General features: G+C 36.1%; 1 protein-coding gene across 1 annotated transcript in view; it reads right to left on the bottom strand.

Annotated features, from left to right (window-relative positions):
- Nucleotides 1–22,940, bottom strand: part of pcdh15a (protocadherin-related 15a) — a gene marked incomplete at both ends in the record, with an annotated part of 242,137 nt that overhangs the window by 135,623 nt on the left and 83,574 nt on the right. The window contains 4 exons of the mRNA XM_081351594.1: nucleotides 8,359–8,493; nucleotides 10,364–10,570; nucleotides 16,414–16,526; nucleotides 19,325–19,433. Coding sequence (XP_081207720.1) covers nucleotides 8,359–8,493; nucleotides 10,364–10,570; nucleotides 16,414–16,526; nucleotides 19,325–19,433 — 564 coding nt within the window. The remainder of the gene's footprint in view (nucleotides 1–8,358; nucleotides 8,494–10,363; nucleotides 10,571–16,413; nucleotides 16,527–19,324; nucleotides 19,434–22,940) is intronic.

Genomic DNA, 22,940 nt, shown 5'->3' with positions numbered 1-22,940 from the left:
TTACTAATTATTAATAAGCAGTAATTAGGAGATTATTGAGGTAAAGGTTGTATAGTTAGTTAATAGTGAGAATTGGACTCTGATCTAAAGTGTGACCACATATATACTGTGTATAATTTTTATATATTATTGATTGATTGATTGATTCCTTTATTGTCATTGTACAAACATACATTATTATTGATTATTATATAATCATTATACAATAATCTATAATTTTACACAATTTATAATAAATTATACATTATTGTTGTTGTTGTTTTGGTGTGTGTTGCCTTTATACAGACCAGCTCTGTATCTGACATATGGAACAGCATGTGATCACTTCATACAACAAATTCTCTTTTGTAATTTTCTGGAAACCAAGAAAATTATTTATGTTTTTTTTTTTTTTTTTTTTTGTGCTGTGTATTGCTTTTATATGGACCTGCTGATTTGGTTTAATCTGTATCTGGTGTATGTATGGCACAGCATGTGAGCACTTCATACAACAAATTCTCAGTATTATGGGACAGCTTACAAATGTTATTATCGGCTAAAACTGCCACAGCAAACATTTGTCCAGAGTCTCCCACTGCGCTCCTTTCAAAGGCACTCAAAGTGCTGAGCTAGCAGCCGTAGGTTACTCCGTTGTTCCTCGGCTTGCATTTCCATGAGCTTTTCCCCCAGAGATTCGTGGCAGTAAATGTGGATCAAAGCCCAGCGGTTCCTCAGTTTGAGCAAGAGAGCTCTGCATGCGTAAACACTGTGTTGGAGAACAGCTCCAGGTCAGCAAGATCTCCAGAGCAGTTTGGCCTGTATACAGGTGGACTTGCAATAACCCTAGGCAAGTTGACCGCTCAAGTGTGATGTTCTAAGACACTCTCTGTTATTGACCACTGGCTGGATTTAACCTTAAAAGGGTCCTATTATGCCCTTTTACAAAGTCTTGATTTTGGGGTGTACTAGAATATGTTTTCATGCTTGATTGTTCAAAAAACACATTACTTTTCACATATTTTACATATTACAGCTCCTCTCTCTGCAGTCTGGTCTGAACGCGGCATTTATTTCCTGTTTCGATGAATCCCCTCCTTCCACAATACGAAATGTGCTGTGATTGGTGAACTGGCCCAGTTGTTGTGATTGGCAGCGCTTAGCTCGTGTTCTGTAAATGTTACGCTACTTCATATAGCGAGTTCTGCTCTGGTGTAAATAATTAAAGATGGAGTCAATTTCAAACCAATTTAAGCCCGAATTTGACCCCAACCAAGAGAATCGTGCAGAACGGATTTCAAGCATGGACTTTGCAAGCACAGATTTCACATGACGTTTCAGAGTGGCTTGTTTTTGGTAATTTTGTTATAGATTATAGATACGATGTTATCTACCATTTAATCATATTTGTCGGAAAACTATGGTAATACAAACAGTAATCGATCACAAAATCATGGATCATTTTCCTAAGAGGCGGTGAATGCTTACAAAAGCAAGAGCTTTCAAAAGCTGCAGTAAACACTACATTAATACTGTAATGTTAGTTCGCAGGCTAGCGGAGGCAAAGCTTTGCCCTTTGTTTACATCATAGCTACTACATAAAACATAAAATTGGTACTTTTAATAGAAAACACAACTACAAATAATAAGACATACATACAAGTTGTGATCCATAAACGACAGATTGTCCCGACAAAATGGGAATGCTATGTCTTTCAGGAGAAGCTATTGTGCGTATAGCCTGCATTGTACTCTCTTAGGTTCTGGAAGCTGTTATCCGTAAAATGTGCAACACACAGACAAACATTGGGGTTATAATGTTCAGGAACAGTGTTAACAATACATTTTTCACGCTGTGAATGAGCGTGGAATCATGGGAGTTGTCGTTTTCACCTCCACAGCCGATGGAAAGAAATCAGATGGAACTCAGGCAGAAATCATGTTCATGGACGAGAGAATGTATTGAAGTTTTACTTACATTACTGTGGTATGAAGCAGGGCAGGGTGAAAGCCTGGGACATTTTACATTGCTGGCTTCATGACGGATATGACATCATTGACCGGCGAAGCAATTACACGGGCCGTTACACTAGGTAAAATAGCTGATTTCTTTGGATTTAAACACTATTCGAAATATTTGGGATAATGTAAGTATGCAAGTCAACAAAATATTTAACATAGTTCAAGTGGACTTTAGATATTTCAATCCAAAAATCTTGCATATTGTGCCTTTTTTTCAACGTTTTTATTTCAAGTAACTTTTTTATGGTTTTAGTTTTAGTTAACTATAATAACCCTGGTAAGTTCAGCTCTACAATAAGCTCTTCAGCTGTCCATCTGTTCCAGAATTCCTTTGAAAATGATGTGAGAGTACTTCAGATTAATGCTCTATCTCAGCGCTGCCACATATTCAATCAAGCACAATCAAAAGGGATATTATTGTACAAGAATAAAGAGAAATCGAAGAGACAGAATAAAGTTAAAGTGCATGACAGCATGAAAGACAGTGTCATCTGATCTCACAGTGATCAAAAACTTCACATTTCCCTTGCAATAAGTTAGCTAGCTTAATAAACTCTGGATAGTGAGAAACACTTCAGCGTTTGCCTCATAAAATTGCAGCCCTCTTTCTGTCTTTTAGAGAGCATTTTTACCCAGATCCCCCTTTGTGTGCATGGCCTAATTGATTTTGAATAGACATGAAAGGTTAAAAACATGCACTGAAAAAAAAACAAAAAAAAACAAAAAAACAACAACACGTATTAGAATTCCCCAGAGGAAAACTCTTCCTCAAAAGTTGTTCTTTCTTAGCTCAGGTGACTAAAAGGATGTCTCACTTGTATTTCACTTCTCCTCTGAATCAGTGTCCATTTGCTCTCCATTTAATGTCTTTGCTCTTGAGATGTAATAACTGAGACATTAAAGATATTTAAGATCCTATTTTTCTGTCCAGCCAGTTGTGCTGAATGAGAGAGGGAGGATTAGAGGATGAGGGGAAGGGGAAAAGGTGTTTGTCAGTAAAAGGGAGGCAGGAGAGTCGTGATGGGAATTCAAACTTTGGCCTGTCAGAGGATCAACTGTCCAGCCGAACCCCTGAGACAGGTTGTGTGTGAATGATGTGACCACTCAAAGCCAAAAAGAACACTGCATGAACAATTCACCCGCACTCAGACCTTTAAAAAGAATAGTTCACTCAAAAAGACAAGTTTGTCACCATTTACTTTACTTTTTGGAGCTTGACAGCTCCTGGTCACCATTCACTTTCAGAATGAAAGCAGCTCAAACATTCCGCAAATTTTTTTGAATACTTTTTTTATGACAGGATAGTGAGTAAATAATGACAGAAGTTAATTTTTGTATGAACTTTACCTTTAAAATCACACTGCAGTGAAGTAGACTTTGATTATGTCGGTCTCTCTGCAGGACTATATAGCTAATTTTCTTTAATGTGCTTGTTTCAGCCTGTTTGTTCTTTATTAAAAAAAATAAAAAAAATAAATGTGATTGGGTCTCTGTTTAGTGCTGATAAGCATACTTTTGTTAAGCCTTTCAAATGGATTAATGCTGATTATTAGGATCTAAATCATCAAGATCTCCCAGTGAGCAGGGGTGTGTCCAGACGAGTTAAAGGGATAGTTCACTTTGAAATTAAATTTTGGTATGTTTTAGCTTACCTCAAGGGCATCCAAGATGTAGGTGTCTTTTTTTCCGCAGTAGTTTCAATTTTGATATTTTTAGGTCAAACCGTTTTTGTCTGTCTGTCAGTCATATAATGCAGGTCTATGGTCACTGTCTCAAAGAGCATGCACAGAGTCCAAATTAAAACAATTCCCCATCGTCCAAATTAAAAAATTCCCCATCGTAAGAACACATTGATGGCCTAAGACACAAAACGAGCGGTTTGTGTGAGAAAACTAACAGTATTTATATCGTTTTTACCTCTTATACACAGCCACGTCCAAGTGATCTGAGGGCGCGCGCATCCTGGTGTGTGACATGTGCGCAGACTGGTGCATAGATATATACACTAGATGTCACCTTGTCTACGGCAGTTCATAGGAACGAATGTCTTTAAGGCGACATCTAGTGTATATATCTATGCACCAGTCTGTGTACACGTCACACACCAGGATGTGCGCGCGCCCTCAGATCACTTGGACGTGGCTGTGTATAAGAGGTAAAAACGATATAAATACTGTTAGTTTTCTCACACAAACCGCTCGTTTCGTGTCTTAGGCCATGTTAAACATGATAACTTTGAGTAGTTTTTAAGGCTTTATTTCTTTAAAATTATTCCAGAATAAATAATGTCAATTTAATTTAATTTCAAAGTGAACTATCCCTTTAAATCTGATTGGCCACCCTGAAATTCTAAATTATGACTGGCCAAAGCCAGTGGCCTATTTCACAAAGCTTCAGTTTCAGTGGCTACCTAGGTAAGTTTGAGTTTATATTTACATGAATATATATATATATATATATATATATATATATATATATATTTTTTTTTAATAGTTTTTAAGGCTTTATTTCTTTCAGAATAAATAATGTCAAATCTCTTAAATTATTTAGTCTATGACACAGTGAATTTAATATTTAGTGAAATGTGCTTTTTTTATTTCAAGCTGACTCTCAGGACGTAACATGACCTGTGTGTATTTGACTTTGAGTCATATTGTACAATTAATAGACTGCATGTTGCACAATACAATACATACTTGTTACTACATTGGCAGTAGCAAATCTATTGCTCAATGAACAAAGCCACATGCTACATTGTATTAGTACATGCAGCTATCCACAAGATAACATTATAAGCTCAACTCTTCTGCACAATGGTAACAATCAAAGCTTCAAAATAACAGAAACTCTTTCAAATGTCAAACATAACTGTATGGAAGCTTGTTTCCGCCACAAAAAAAAAAAAAAAAAGATAATTGCGACTTTTTATCTCACAATTGCGAGTTTACATCTCGCAATTCTGACTTTATTTCTCAGAATTCTGACTTTATATAACGCAATTAGGAGATATAAAGTCAGAATTGCATGATATAAAGTCGCAATTGCGTGTTATAAAGTCAGAATTGTGAGATATAAACTATTTTAAGGTAAAAAAAAAAAAAGTCCGTCTTTTTCCCCCCTTAGAATTGGACTTTATATCTCACAATTCTGAGAAAAGATGTCAGAATTGCGAGATATAAACTCGCAATTATGTGTTATAAAGTCGGAATTGCGTGATATAAAGTCAGAATTCTGAGATATAAAGTCAGAATTGCGTGATATAAAGTCGCAATTGCGAGAAAAAAAGTCAGAATTCTGACTTTATAAGACGCAATTGCGACTTTATATCTCGCAATTCTGACTTTATATCTCAGAATTCTGACTTTATATCTCAGAATTCTGGCTTTATTTCACGCAATTCTGAGAAATAAAGTCAGAATTGCGAGATGTAAACTCGCAATTGTGAGATAAAAAGTCGCAATTATCTTTTAAAATGTTTTATTCAGTGGCGGAAACAAGCTTCCATATAACTGGGCATTAAACATTAACAGATGTTTTCCTCCCCTTAAAAACACATACAATAACACCTAATTTCAATATTTACTCTCCTTTTCAGGCCATATGCAAAGCATGCTGGGAACTAATATTTGCGCCAATTGGTGTCTCTAAATAAAATCACATGATTGAACCAATTCTCTTAAAATAAATAGGTAGCCTTCTTTCCTTAATTTGTAGTTCCTCAATTCAAGTCTCAAAACTGCTCAAAGTTCCTTTAAAAACAAATATCCTTAATAGAATATACACACAATTTTTAATTATGCAGTGAATATATTTAAATTAATTATCATATAGAGAATTTGAAAATTTAATTTACATTATAAGTTTTACATAATGCACAACACTGTTAATCTAATGGGGATGGTGGTTTTACAGAGGGGATATTTTTGTCATTTTCTTCAACAAGGGGAATGTCATCCCCCCCTCAAATTTTTATGCTTACATGAATATAAATGATTAATTAAACAAATACATTTGATTAACTTGCATTAATAGTCAGATATTTTATTTCAGCTGCCTTTTACAACATTCCTGTTTTTTCTTGTCTTGTAAATGCATTAAATTCATGATTTATTTTCATAACAATCTCTTAAGCCCTATTCAGAAGGAATTAGTTAAACATGGAGAGGTGAGGTAAAGTATTTATTACCAGAGCTTCTCAGTGATTTTAGTCCCGTCTGAATGTGCCATCTCAGTAATCATTACGCACAATGTGCCCTATTTTAAGGATCTAAGCACATGGTCTAAAGTGCATGGCGCAAGTGCACTTAAGGGTGTCTGAATCCACTTTTGCTAGTGGAAAAATGCATGGTCTAAAAGGGTTGTCCCTATTCTCATAATGAGTTATGGGTGTGTTTTGGGCGTAACGTGTAAAAAAAACAATCAGAGTCTCATCTCCCATTCCCTTTAAAAGAAAGTTGTGCTTGCGCCATGGCGGATTCGCTATTTACATGGCGGAATTTGCAAGCGGAAAGACTGAACGCTTCTCCAGAGAGGAAACGGATCTGCTCGTGCGCGAGGTTAAAGCGCAAGCAGACCATCTACAGGACAAGCCGTATTTCACCATATCTTTATGTACACAATAATAATCTTTTACATTGTAATCCTTTTATTTTTAATATTTGGCTAGTTTGTGTGCTGCTGTGTGTGTGTAATAAGCAGAGTGTATGCGCGTTGGTCACCTGCATATAGGCTCATTACTAATGCGCCCTTTAAATAACAAAAATAAAAAACTGCGCCATTGACTTTAGACCAGGTTTTTGTTGGTCAATGGCGCTTGCCTCAAAATAGCAACGCGCCAACAATGCGGCTCAACACACCTCGTTTTCAGACCAGCACACAAATGGTTTTCCCATTGGCAGTTCGCTGCAGAAGACAATCTTTCAGACGCAAACACTCTAGAGTTAATCATAAACTCTGGATCGAAGCCTGTGTTGAAGCAGAACGTTTGAGCGCTGTGAACCTGGTGAATCTGATCAAAACCAGGTTTGATTTGTTTGGTTTTGTCGACTGTAAACCGACTCTGAAACTGTTTAGTTATTTTCATGTAACAGGTCGGATGGATGGATGGATGGATGGATGGATGGATGGATGGATGGATGGATGGATGGATGGATGGATGGATGGATGGATGGATGGATGGATGGATGGATGGATGGATGGATGGATGGATGGATGGATGGATGGATGGATGGATGGATGGATGGGTGGATGGATGGATGGCCTGATATAAAATTATTACAAAATTAAAGACTGAGAAATTGAGACTACAAAACTGAGACTTTAGTCATCTTGCCTACTCCTAATGTCATCCTTTTAAGAGCCCCAAATGGGACACCCCCAAATCAAAGCTGTCCATGAAACAAACCCCACCTCTCAGATTAGACAATGATCAAAACACTGAGCTCAAATTGTCCTTGTGTGATCCAGCTGTCTTTTAACTGCTTCTTCGAGATCAGGGATTCTAGAAAGATCAAAGACACTTGAGCCCGAATCTCAGATCAATAGATTTGATCGATGGACAGAGTCCTGAAGAGACACTTCACATGAACAAACAGCATCGTTTCAATCGGCTTGTTTTGTTCATCACAGCGAAGAGATGTCATGCTGAGACTTGATGTTCAAGACATAAATATTAATCTTAAAGTAAGAACATTCCCTGTTGTTACTAAATTAGATGCTCCTCATGCCGGAGAAGTACCACAGGGCAGATTGTAACGCACACTATGTCTTAGAAGAGCAGTAAATAATCTCAAGAGGACACTGAAGAGACAGAACTAAAGTGACCAGTCATTCATTTTCAATGAGAAAAGCAACAGGAGTGACAGGGACTCATGAAGCCGATTTTAGGACCACTATGATTTGTTCCATTGCACCAACGTTTTCGTAATAATAAAGTAAATTTGCCCCAAAATTCTCATTCCAAAAAAATAAAATAAAAAATGTTATAAATATATATTATCATTAATGTATTTTTATGTCGATTTAAATAAGAAATACATAAAAATGAATAAAAAAAAAGAATGAAAAAAAGAATGTACTCTAATATAGATATACAGAAGTGAGAATCACTGTTGAGAACAATTTGAATTGATGAGAATTCGAGAGAGAAAATGTCCTTAATTGTATGATGGGCTTTATTTTCTTTATACAAAAATTCAGTGTTTCTTTTTTCCTTAAGATTTTGGGATGAAATGCAGTATGTTTGAGCGATTCACTGGTTCGGGTTAGTCTAGTAGGAATTATAATCAGTCAAATATAAAATAAACAGAAGCCAATGAGAGGTTTTCATTTAGACTGGTAAATGTGTGTACAGTATCTTACCGTTAAAGTGTAATTCGTCTGTATCTCTCGGTCCACTGGTTTCAACAGGGTGAGGTAACGTGTGATGCCAGTGGGCGAGATGGTGAAGATGGAGGTGTAGCCATTCAGGGTGATCTTCAACTGAGGATCTTTTGTCTTCACAAAACAAAGATGAGAGGTGATTCAGCATTACTACACATTAACATGAGCATGACAAACAAGCCTCATGCAGTCACGCAATCCTCATATTGCATAAACAAGCTAAATAACCAAATATATATATATATATATATATGTGTGTGTGTGTGTGTGTGTGTGTGTGTGTGTGTGTGTGTGTGTGTATGACTCATCTTTGTGGAAATACTGTCTAGGAATGAGGTCATCTGTCCTATTACCACCTATTTTGACTAGCAATAGAGTGTAGTAAATAATGGCTCTAAAGCTGTGACAAATGAAAGCCTATTGGCTAAAAAAAAAAAAAAAAAAAAAAAACTATTCAATATGTCACAACTTCCTTTATCAATAGGAAACACAGCAACAAAGGGGAAAAAACATTGCATTTCTCAAGCCATTATAAATACATTATTAATATATAATATATTAGGGCTGCCGATTTATTGAGAATTTAATTAATTAGTAATGGAAAAAAATAACGTGTTAAAATATAATTAAACGCATTTTACGCACCCACCCTGCCCAGAATGAAAAACATGAAACAAAGGCTGCCTTCCAAGGACCCTTCAAATTGAGACAGCCATCGATAGAGCTTTATGACATGGAGGCCGAGATGTGCAGCCTTACTAGGATGCAGCCTTCCAATTTAGGTCCATATTAATAAAAATAACATTAAGAGGATAGTTCACCAACATTTTTAATTCTATCATCATTTACTCACCCTTTCAAACCTGTTTGGCTTTCTTTCTTTTGTGGAATATAAAATAAGAATGTTGCAAGCAAGCTGTTTTGGTCACCATTGATTTCCATTGAATAAAAAAAATAAAATAAAAATGTGGCGCCATTTCTCAAACCATCTACAGGTGAAACTCCAAAAATTAGAATATCGTGCAAAAGTTATAATTTTAATGATTATGGCTTACAGCTTCTGAAAACCCCAAATTCAAAATCTCAGAAAGTTAGAAGATTACCTGAAATCAATAAAAAAAAAGGATTTTAAATACAGAAATGTCGGCCCTCTGAAAAGTATAATCATGCATATGTATATAGCTATATACACTAATTATATTAGTTTCACCTTTTAATTTGAATTACTGAAATACACTATCTTTTGCACGGTATTCTAATTTTTCGAGTTTCACCTGTGCTTTAATGTTCCACAGAAGAAATAATGTCGTACATGGTTGAGGGTGAGTAAATGATGACGGCATTTTATTTTTTGGGTCTTTAATACCCATTTCAAACCCATTAATCTCATGACATTATATATCCAAGCATTCATGCAACCTCTGAGCTGCAATAAATGGTCTATACATATATCTCAATGCAGCTTCTGAAAAAAAATAATAATAAAAAATGGCAGTTCTGTGTAATAAATTATTTGTTGAATCAAATAAAATACTGTTTTTTTTTATACTACTTCATTTAACACAATCATAATTTTAAATGATCATTTGGGGCTAATTTCTCAGCCAAATTTTATTAATTTGTGATTAATTAGATTAGAATTAATCACTAAATCATGTAATTAATTAGATTAAAAAATGTTACTTGCTTGACAGCCCTAAAAAAATATATATATATATATAAATCTTTATATATAAATATTCCACACATCTTAACAGAAAAAAAGAAAGAAAAAAAAGAGAATGAAAGAAAAGAAAAGAAAAGGAAAAAGGGAACACATCACATCACTCTGGTACCTACTGGTGTGGCTCCTGACAGAAGCTACAATATAAAACATATGGAGAGACTGAAACCATCTGTGATTTTATGTATCTGTTCATTCCCAAGACACTGAAGCAGCATTCATTATGAAAATGCCTTGGCTCTTTTCATAAGAACATCTTACCTCTTCAATGTCATTGTCCAGTGCTATGATGCCCAGCGGAGCCGTGAGGTTGGAACTCCCTGAGATGGTGGTGCCAACCGAGGCTGACTCACTGATGAAGCCCTGGTACGAGGGCTGCTGAAAATATGGTGCCTGATTGTTCTCGTCCAGAATTTCAATCAGCAGTTCAGCATAGGCAGGAAGAGGGTGACCGTTATCCTGCTCGGCCTGTTCACAAACAAGCAAACTAAACTGTCATGGTGAAATTATCTAAAAAGAAAAGCTTAAGGTTGTTATATGCTTATTCGTATAAACATTAAGGTGCAATGATGACGGCTATAGTTTAAAGGTCCCATTTCATGGATTATTTTATTCTTTTAGAATGTTTCCTGGGGTGCCCTTATAATGTTAGTATGTTTTTTAGATCAAAAGTTGTTATAATTTAGAAATAAAATGCATTTTTCCTAGCCTGATTTTAGCCTCTGATTTGAACACTCTGTTTGAAGGGGCGTGTCTGCTCTGAGACTTCAGTGTAAACGCCCACTGCTGTGATTGGCTGACATGCTTGCATATGAAATATTTAGCATTACATGTGGAACTCTCTCAAAAACTTTTACTATTACAGCTATTATACGTTTTTACTATTACAGTTATCGGGATTAAAGAATCGTGAGAAGTTTAAGTATTTAGATCTATTCCCATCACATGAAAGGTTGCAGTGATGAGCATTGAGCAGATGACAGCCTGTTGATCGCGTGAATGAAGATCTTATCTTTGCAACGCAGTTTCTGCACTCTCACTAATGATTTCACCAATGCAAACATGAGGTAAGTACAGTGTGTAACAGCGTCATTGATTTCATAACGAGTTTTGGCAAGTGTCCAGATAAACTCGCGCTGTGTGATTGACAGCTTGGGCGATTGGAAAGGGATTGTTCTTTGATCGCTTTCTGTATATTAATCACAGTTTAAGTAAGATTATTTTCATCCTACCAAGAGAAACGACGTGAAGTTGATCGTTTAGTCACTGGCTTGATTTACTGATGCATAAACAGTAAACAGTACGACTTGAGAGAAAGATTATCTGTCTGAACTTGAACAATTCAGAGGTGTCAAAAGTATTCACATTCATTACTCAGGTAGAAGTATAGATACTAGGGTTTAAAAAGACTTCTGTAGAAGTTGAAGTATCAACTCACGCTTTTTACTCAAGTAAAAGTATAAAAAATAATTATTTCAAAACTACTTAAAGTATAAAAGTAAAAGTAATGTAAGGAAAAAATCTCTCTCTCTCTCTCTCTCTCTCTCTCTCTCTCTCTCTCTCTCAATATTTGACGCAATTTGCCCCCATTTATCCCTCGCTTACCTGACGCGATTTGCCTCGATTTCTCCCTCGCTTACCTGACGCGATTTGCCTCGATTTCTCCCTCGCTTACCTGACGCGATTTGCCCCGATTTCTCCCTCGCTTACCGCATCTAGGTTTCCTTCGGAAGACTTTTCGCGCTGCGCACAAACAAATGTGACTACAGACACCACAACGCCAATCAGTTTAGCTATGTGTATTCAGGAGGCGGGAGTCAGGTCTAAACCATTTGTGTAATTGGCCAATTTATTATTATTTTTTTACGACGACAAGCCGAAATTAAATAGGAGTAACGAGGCTATTTTTAAAATGTAAGGAGTAGAAAGTACAGATAATTGCGTCAAAATGTAAGGAGTAGAAGTAAAAAGTCATCTGAAAAATAATTTCTCCAGTAAAGTATAGATACCCCAAATTTCTACTTAAGTAAGGTAACGAAGTATTTGTACTTCGTTACTTGACACCTCTGGAACAATTACACATCAGAAATTCACATAACCCACTGGTTCTTCAGAGGCTCGGATGAAGGAACTAAAACAACACTTTTGTGTTCATTTGTACATCCAAACACTGAGCAACTGCCATGCTTCGCTCGTTTGCAAGCCATGATGTCTCTCGAGGAAAAAACAATATTGTGCTCGCGCAGCTCATTTTCTCCTGGACGGGCCTAATTCTCTTTGCGGGCAAAGAAGAGAAAGGGGAGGTGACCTTTCCCCTTATGACGACATAAAGGGAAGATTCTAGATTCGCCCGTCTGAGCTTTCATTTTCTCAAAAATACCCAGGGCTTGGTTTACACCCATCAAAACGTCTAGCCACTGGGGGACCATAGGCAGGTTAGGGGAACTCATATTAAGGTTAAAAAAATGTTCATGCAATGGGAGCTTTAAAGATTACCATGGTGCACACATACCATGCTCAAATAAACCGACATTACCAAGCTTAAAAAAAAAACCTTTGGTAGAAAGGGAAAAAGAAACATTATTACAATGTCCATGAAAAAAGAAATCATGGTAAATATAGATGTACATAAAATATATATTTGCAATATAAAAAATGCTTTTTATATTTTATAAAGCTTTTTTTACAGTATGGCTACTGTTGTTAAGCTAGAGACATGGTTGTAAAGTGTGCAGCCTACCAAATAAAAAAAGTTATTTATATATATATATATATATATATCAGGGTTTCCCATACATTCATTAATTCATATCAACGCTGACCGCCACGGATTGATTCAGATTTTTTAACTATTTAATATGGGTAAAATTGTATTTTATTCGCGCTGCTTGCCCCTCCTTCTCTTACCGCACGATCTGAATCAAAACATGAGCATGTAGAGGGCGGATTGTTGCCGGTGCTTAATCCTTATTCCCCCAGTGAAGATTCCAGAATCAATCCGGAGTTGAATGGTTAGTATAATGAACACTGTTGCTCAACATAACTCTGAGAAGTTGTCTAGATGTTAAGCGCGGTCGCGTTTCATTACAGATTCGCGCAAAACTTTTGCAGCGTGGTCGCGTTTCATTACAGATTCGCGCAAAACTTTTGCGTTTTTTTTTTCTAAATATCAATTAACGTTACAACTATTGCGAAATGACGGCGTTTCCATTAACCGATGTTATGCGACTAAAACGTAATTTGTTCCTCTCGCGATCAGTCATTCCAAAAATCATTGCAACGGACGTTGGTAGGTTCATATCACAGCCACCAGACTAGACATTATATTATTATTATCTCCAGGTTCAGGTTGGTGTGTGTTGGTTTTTGTCCACCTCAATCTCCAGGTGTGCGTGTGTGTGTGTGTCTGAGTCTGTGTGTGTCCACCTTCAGGTCCAGTTTGGTGTGTGTGTGTGAGCCTGTGTGTGTCTGAGTCTGTGTTTGGGTCTGAGTGTGTGTGAGTGTGTGTCTGTGTTTGGATCTGTGTGTGTGAGTCTTTTTGAATGTGTGAGTGTGTGTGAGCCTGTGTTTGAGTGTGTCAGTAAGTTTGTGAGTTTGTGTGTGTGTGTCCAGTTCCAGGTTTGTGTGGGAGCAAAATTTGCAACAAAAAGTCTGTGGAGCAGTCATAGCATAGAAATGTAGCAATGGCAAAGTCTTTATATCTGACACTAAGTGTTGGCAATGGGAATGTGTACTTGTCAATAAAAATATATTATATATATATACATAAACATTATATAATTATATTATAATGTTTATATATATATATATATATATATATATATATATATATATATATATATATATATATATACGTATATATATTTAACTTAACCAACCCCCCGGTCCCAGGTCCCCGGTCCCCAAACACCACACCACCGCAAATAGAATCTAATTCTGTGGGAAACACTGTATATATATAAAATAAAATCTAATTCATCAAAGGCTTTTAATTCATCTTCACTCATTTCTAATTGAAGTCCAGCAGTTAAAATACGGTCCAAAATTCATGAACCCAAAAAGGCTCAAAATTGGTCTTTGTTTATTGACAAGGAGTGTGTGGATACAGCTCCCGGAATATTTTCATTTCAGTTATGAGCCCCATCCATTACTGCTTTCATTAAGAAGCCATGAAAGACTGCAGTTCTGTAACTCAATAGACACTTCACACACTTAAAATACACACACATACACACATCTGACAATGTTGACAGCGGCAATATTTTGTTTGTTATTTGGTCTCGAATTTCAGTAAGCTTGAAGCGAACTGAGAATAGCATATCGTTCTTTGTTATTATGAAACGAAGAAATCATAACAGCAAACACAGTCATGCATCGTTTCACAGAGGAAACATTTAAATTACCCCTGCTGTTACACTGTTGTTCCACCCAAATCTATGACAGAGCAGAATAATTTCACACTAGCATTTGCTTCCTCATTTCAATTTCTCTCATTGCTCTCTCTCTCTCTCTCTCTCTCTCTCTCTCTCTCTCTCTCTCTCTCTCTCTCTCTCTCTCTCTCTCTCTCTCTCTCAGCTCAATTCAATTAGAAGATACAGCATGTTTAATGTAATTAAATATACAAAGCTCTATTCCAAAAGCAAGAGAGCTTCCTCGCTGTCTACCACCTACAAAGGCAGCATCCAAACTGAAATGGAATCTAAAGTAAATGATTTGGAACGCTCTATAGGCAGAAACTCTGTGTGGCATTCAAATAGTGTTCATCGCAGACCCGACAGATTGATTGATAACAAAAGTGCTAAGTTAATGATGTGATACTCTAAGAAGCATAAAAAATATATAAAAATAGCACTTTTTTATTAGATGGAACTACACTACAATACAAATGTTTGGGGTTGTTAAGAAGTCTCTTATGCTCACTAAGGCTCATTTTATTTGATAAAAAAAAAAAATACTACAGGTATAAACTATATACTACTATATAATGAAAGCATTCGTTAGTGTGCAGAAATCGAGTTGACGATCGCTGCATACATGTCTATGATCGGCCATGCTCATTACTGCAACCTTTCATGCCACGATCTTAATATAATGCCATAGATATAATTGCATTGTTATAATTATAACTTTTCACGAGTAGTTAACACTAAGAGCAGTAATAGTAAAAACATGCTAAAAGATTTCGAGAGAATTCCACTTGATGTACTTATTTCATATGCAAAGATGTTAGCCAATCACAGCAGTGGGCGTTTACACTGAAGACACAAAAGACACGCCCCTTCAAACAGAGCATTCAAATCAGAGGTCTAAAATCAGGCAAAATCAAACATTTTTGAAGTAAAAATCATACTAAAATTATAAGTGCACCCCTTGTGAAACAGTAAAACAGTGCAGTTCATGACCCATTTAAAGCGTGCAGAATGCTACAGTAGATCTTACACGCCATAACTGACAAAAAATAACCGTAATTTTTACACTTCTAGTCAAATATTGTGCTGCAAACATCAGTAAGAGCTTTAACATGTCAATGCTGGAAAATGATCACGGTATAAGCGGGATAATCAACGACTAGCTGTACATTAAACGATTTGAATGCTCGGGTGTTTCTTGGCCTCCATGTTATGCATTAAAATAATTTAATGCGCAGCTAGCCCTGGATTATCCTTTCCTTATCATCAATCCTTTGATGAATAAAAAGTTAACAGAAAGAACAGCATCAATTCTAAATATACAGTAAATCCTTTGTAACATTATAAATTTCACTTTTTAACAGTTTAGTGAATCCTTGCTGAATAAAATAACATTTATTTTCCTTCAAATAATTGTTTTGAGAGGTAAACAAACTTTTAAATGGTTATGGTTTATAATTTTTTTTTGGTTTTGAATGATGTATACAATTTTTTACTTGGGACTGCAATCTCCATTAAAAGTATATATATATATGATGCTGCTTTATAGAGTGATAATCTTAAAATAATGATGCTGCGTACCTTTTTATAACTATATAGTCTATTTTGCTGCTGCCTACATACTGTAGGTTTTTGAAGAGAACAATAGTGATAGTGTGTATATATAGAAAGTGTGTTCAAATGATGATATTGCTGTAATATAAAGATATTTCCAGAAATATACTGCAGTTAATACCTGGTGTTATTCCAGTTGTAAAACATACAGCCAATAATATTGTCAAAATGATGACACTCTTATTGGTGCTCAAATATAAGAGCCTCTGGAAACAGCGAGCAGGGCGTTCAATGAACCCCTCTTATCTTCACAGTCATCTAGAGCCGATAACATGATGATATAATGACCTTAATGACGAGAGAGAAACGCTGGTAAAGCTCTCTGTTCACAGGCTTCAGCAGACGCAGCTCAGCTGTGCTCCTGTTGAGGGAGAAGAATTCTGTGTATGCAGAAGGTTGACCTGAAACGCAGTAGAGAGAGACACAAAACTTGTGTTATTATCAGGGGGGTTATCTACTACTAAGCCATTGAATACATAATAAAAGGGAATTTTATGTCCCATCCCAATTTCTTTAGTCTGGAGTCTTTATAAATACAGCAACAACAACAGATGTTTAATTCTGAGGGGAAAACATGTAACATTTAAACCCTTTAAACATGTATTAAATAACTGAGTTTCTATTACAAAATGCATGAATTCTATTTCAAATGTATGGAAACATAAGTTAGAGTGCAGTTGTGTATATACAGTATGTCATTCTAATTAGAGTACATTTCACATCAGCGAAAAAGTGTAAAAACATAATGCTTTCTCAATAACACAACAATTGGTTTCAGTTGAATCAGTACAACTTATCTGCTAGTTGCCAAGCTTAATCTCTGAGCACCATTTTTGATATTGCAATTAAAAAAGGTGTTTTCCCTGGTGAGTTTGTCAACTATGTTACAGACAAACTGCATGTCACTACATAAACTGATTAAGGTTTACATTTTAAGTGACTCAAATATTCAGTGTTTGGTATCTATTCTGCCATATGTACAGAGATCATTTTAAAAGACCTCTGAGAATTGTATTTTTTTTTTTGCAGATATCTGTGTAAGATTCTCAGCATGGTCGCTAAGGACAAGATTTTTATTTTATTTTTTAAATCCGATATCTACCTTAAAGATCATTTTAATAATTTTAAGAGATGTAAAACTCCATTCTGTAAACTATACCCTGAAAAAATATCGGAAGCAGCAATATAGTTATTTAAAATGTAAAATATAGCTGATGCAAGTAACAGTTGACTGGACACACTGTGACAATGAGGTATCGGGTAGTAACACCCGCGCACAAAAAGAACTACAAAATTCGACTGCTTTACGGCATAGGCTACCTCACTTCCCCCAACACGTCCTCACATGCTGTTGGACTTGTAAGTATATTGCTTATATTGTATATCACTTGGACAAGCTTTCACTCGTTGGTGTGAGCTAAAAAGCACCTGGCGTTCTTGTTGATGGATTAGTAACTTAGACATCCTCGGAGGCTAGCTCGATGTTCGATGTCTGACGATTTGAAACGCGTTGTGTTTATTACCAAAGTCCTTTTATATAAATTGTCTCTGTTATTACCCAATCGAACTCGTGTAACTGTCTGTCACACGTTTTACCGTCCACAGCATTACTTGATAGACAAAAATAGGACACGAATGAGCATCAAACAGAAACAATCCGCTTACGGAATGTTCGAGGCGCACATACAATACAGACTGCCGAAAGTTAAACAGGGCGCGCGCAGCTCTTAAAGGGGCCACACCTTATTTCCACTCGTTACAGCTTCCATCCGACTGAACAGGGACCGGTATACAGGGGGGAGGGGATCAGGCCGTGAGTGAAGAGACTGCTCTGCGTGAGTGGTATTTACGACAGTAACGTTAAAATACAAGTAGTCCACAGCGACTCTAGAGGTCGTTGTTTGACCAAAACGGAATTCCTACCTAGTGTGGCTTTAAAGGGGTCATATAATGGTACATGCACTTTTACAAGTTGATTGCACTGAAATGTCTGTTGGCAGTGCCTGTACACAACCATCCTATCATGATAAAAATCCATCCAGTGGTTTTGTTTTAATCTCCTTATATGTTTGACCATCTCTGAAATCAAGCCGTTCGATATTGTGACGTCATAAGATCGTACGCCCCTCCCGCTATTGTGATTGACAGCCGTGTTTCAACACAAGACCCGCCCTGAGCGAGCTGTGACAGCCGTCGTCATAGTAGTCCGCCATTGTTGATATGCTGGAGTAGAATGGCGTCTAAGCGATTGTGGTGTTCTGTTCTTAGATGTAATAAGGAACACAGCAGTCATTTGGATGTTCCTAAATCCGAGCCGTTGAAGAAGCAGTGGCTGAGTTTTGTTTTTGAAGATATGCCCAAAGGATTGACGCGGGGATTCCCTCACGGGGATTCCCCACGATCGTGCTTTCATGTTTGCGAATCATTTCACACCAGACAGCTTTACAAACGAGAAAAAACGGATCGGTACCAACGTGTTCCTGCTGAACCTCCAGAAGATGTGAGTGTAATATTTTATTAACCTTTATATTAGTATTTATATTAATCTTTGCGAAATTTGCAAACCTTGCTGCAGGCTTCATGATGAATGCATCTAAGGTTTACACTCAGGGTACATTACGGCATGTTTTCTATGTACGACGTTCTCAATATAATTCATAATCCCACGTTTATAACGAATAACACGTGGTTATTGTGTTAGATACGGTCAGAGAATGTCTAATACGGTGTCCGCACAGAACAGAGGGGCGGGGTCAGCAAAGCTCATTATCATTTAAAGACACATGCACTCAAACGGCGTGCTGAAAACAGAGCTGTTTTTGACCAGGTAAAATTAGTGTTTTCTTACAATACTAATGAGAATTTTTAATTAAAGTATATTACAAACTTTTAATTTAGACCCTAAAGAATCATATTAGCTTGTACAAAAATGGCATTATATGACCCCTTTAATAGCAGTTACTAGAATGTTAATATATTTCGTCACTCATTCGTTCCTGTTATTCATTAAAGATGGAGCAGTATTCTAAAGAGTTACAACTCAGTCTCCTCTGACACATTTAATGTTAAATTATGATAAAAAACTAGTCTATGGCAAATAATTCATTCTCATCAATGGAAATGAAATGTAATTAAATTATAGAATGACTTGTGTGTCTATTTTTCAACACTTGCAAAATATCTGCAGCGAAGTACCTACCAACCAGTATGAAGTACAGGATTCCGGGTCTGTCCGAGGGCGGCTGGATGTTTCTGTCCTGGTCTATGGCTCGAATGGGAGGAGTCACATTCAGAGGGTTCACTTTACTCTAGAAAAAACGGAGACAGAAATAGTTGACTATGAAATCAAAGTTGGCTAAATAAGTTCTTATTTCTATTTTTTCAGCCTCGACTGAATGCAAAAGTTGCAAATTCACCATAAACCAAACGATCTGAACTATGCTATCCATATTGCTTTTATATCCCGGTAACACTTTACCAAAAGTTCCCATTAGTTAATGTTAAGTTAATGCATGATCTAACATTAAGTAACAATGAGAATACATTTGTTGCAGAATTTATACATAAACATTAGTTAATAAAAATACAACATTTCATTGTCAGTTTAATAATGTATTAGTACATTTTGAAATTAACATTATCTAAGATTAATAAACTCGGTAACACTTTAGATTAGGGTCCAATTTTCATGATTAACTATGACTTTTGCCTCAATAATTTAAAAAGTTAAGTTTAGGTATTGGGTAGGATTAATGGTTGAAGAATATGATCATGCAGAATAAGGCATAAACAGACAATTTCATAGTAATGTGCATGCTAATAAGCAACTAGTTCGTAGTGAGAATTTGATCCTAAATTAAAGTGTTACCATAAATTCTTAAGATTTTTTAGTTAACTAATGTTAATAAATGTAACCTTATTGTAAAGTGTTACCTGTCTCTCTATACTTTTTTGTGTATGTCAACAAATGATCTCATCTGTATACTTTTATTTCTCAAAAAAATTCTCCAAACAAAGCTGGTGCATAAATAAAACATTTGGAGATCTCCATTAAGTCTTGAGCTATCAAAGAGCATCCACTGAGGAGAGTTTTCCTCTGGGCTAAAAGCAAAACTCTTGGGACACTTGACTGTACTAATCTGTGAGTGTGCATTTCATGCAGACAAATATGGCCTCTAGCAGATATGATAATAAGAAGCATCTCCTTTGGGATGGGTGCTTCATTAAAATGGCAGTCTAAATACAAGCACACAATGTTAAATATGTGAGCGCTGTAAATCAGAATTCTTGTCCACCTGAGACATTTAAAACTACCCATAATCCCCCCTCCAGCAGGCATTAGGCCGATTAATCTGTGCCTGGAGACAGGAAAAAGACTTTCGAACCATATCCCAGCTCTAATTGTGAAATATGTGACCCCATTAATTACCACTATTCCTGCCAAAGGAAATGAGAAAGAAACTGTTCGGAATGGAACGCTAGCAGAATGCTTACTGCATACTGTGCATTACACACTGACTTCTGATTTAATTATTTAAAAACAGTATCTGGAACAGAACGCATTATGTATTGATACAGAATATGTTTGCAATAACTTATTAAAATACTACTCTTACAATTCCTACAGTATACTGTGTGTAGCATGTGGATTTTCAGTATGTATGAGAAGATAGCAAGCCAGTTGCAAACATGCAAGGTAATGAGTTTGTGTGACTACAATGTAGCATATAACTTTTTAAAACTGTTGCACAATGCATCCATTCAGAACATAGTCATTTCAAATCACAGTATTCTGCATTGCAGTCACATCACCCCATTATGCATGTTTAATTTAGTGAGAGAAATAAATTATCGCAAATAAATAAATAAATACTACCATCAGTTTTTATTAATTCAGCAAGAATATCTCAAATTTACCAAATTTATTTTAATATTTATAATGTTGCACAATATTTCAATTTTAAATAAATGCTGTTTACATGACTTTCTATTCAGAATCCTGAAAAAAAAAAAAAAAAAAACCCGATTGCCACAAAATATTAAGCAGCAAAACTGTTTTCAACACTGACTATAATACGAAATGTTTCTTGAGCACCAAATCATCATATTAGAATGATTTCTGAAGGATCATGTGACACTGAAGACTGGAGTAATGATGCTGAAAATTCACAGGAATAAATTACATTTTCAAATATATTCAAATAGAAGTTATTTTAAATTAAATAAAAAAAAATCACAATACTAATGTGTTTACTGTGGTTTTTATTTAATTTATTTTTTTTTTTATCAAATTAATGCAGAATTGGTGAACAAAACATACATTTTTACTGACCCCAAACTTTTATACTGTAGTTTGAATTTCAAACCGTGCTTTATTTTAATATTCATTTACTTAACTTTTGACAGATTTATATCATAAAGACTTATATCATAGTATTTTTGCACAGAACATTTACATATTCATACAGGCATACTGCAGAAAGGGTAGGAGTTGTGTACTAATATGCTTCTCCAAACAAACAGTAACGGCAGATTAACAGAATGAATAGAAGATGCACTAAAATCCAACAAAAATGATCTAAACAAAATGGATTCCCTCACACACACTAATCCTTCATAATTTCTGAGATAATCATAGAACAGCAGGAAAAGCAAAGAAACAAAAGAGATTGTCTCTGTAAAAATGCAAGAACTGCAGTAAGCAGAATGCAAAAAGAGAAAGTTAAACTGCTAGAAATGAAGCAAATTTGCAGCACATTTATTCAGTGGAGAAACTGGCAGCCGTTGGGAATGAAGCTTCTGCAGTGGAAAACATTTTTAGCATAAATTACAGAAGTCCCCCCTTAGCAAAGATCAGCCTTGGTCGTTTTTTTTTCTCCATGTGGTTTGGTTCCAGAACGACCCATCTCCTCAGAGGTCTGCCCACCCTATCTCACCTCAACTGGGTTCTGATTTCATCAAGCCTTCACGTCTTGGCTTTGATGAGTGATGAACCCTGTGGTTTTACTGAGGGTCTCATCCTGCTTTTTCTCTACTCCCTGTCCCTGATCTCATTCAATCTGTACTAGCTAACTTTCATCATCTTATCTCATCTAAATCCCTCGTTTCTCACCCTTCCTGCCCCTGCTGTATGAGTCTCATCTTTAGCCAAGCACAGGTCAGTAGAGCAACGTATGATGAGAAATATGAAAGGACTGACATTTAACTGGTAAAGGGTCAAGAAAACATCAACAACACTATGACACAAATACTGAGCAGGTCCATACAATGTCCAGTGAAGACTTCAAAATGTCCTGCAAGAGTCCATGAACAAGATGTGATTATTACAAGAAGATAACCAAATGTTCATGATTGGAGTGATGACCCCTCAAAATACACTGTCAGTTGCTACATTCTGCAGTCAAACATGCTTATGTAACAACTGCTGATTTTTTCTTATACCATTTCAGTGTGTAATATACATATTGAGGTCAGCAATGATGACATTAATACTTTTATACTTTTATTTATAAATGTATCAAGGTTTCCCCAAAAATATTAGACAGCACAACTGCTTTCAACATTGATAATAATCAGAATTGTTCCCTTTCAAGGGAACTCGAGCTGCGTCGAAACGCTTTGGGAACACCTCTGCGTGATTGCGTCATGAAGTACATATGAAACTAGTCCAATGGCGTGACAGAACGTCATGTGACGTCACGTGACGTCTTCGACCAGGAGACTATAAAGCACATCTGAACCAAACAGCGTCAGCATCTGTCTTCAGCAAGCGCTCTATGTGAATCTGTCCCTGGTGTCTTAGAATTTGCCAGGCA

Source organism: Scardinius erythrophthalmus, assembly GCF_964197995.2.
Source record: "Scardinius erythrophthalmus genome assembly, chromosome: 21".
Classification (NCBI taxonomy): domain Eukaryota; kingdom Metazoa; phylum Chordata; class Actinopteri; order Cypriniformes; family Leuciscidae; genus Scardinius; species Scardinius erythrophthalmus.
This window is presented reverse-complemented; position numbering and strand designations above follow the sequence as displayed.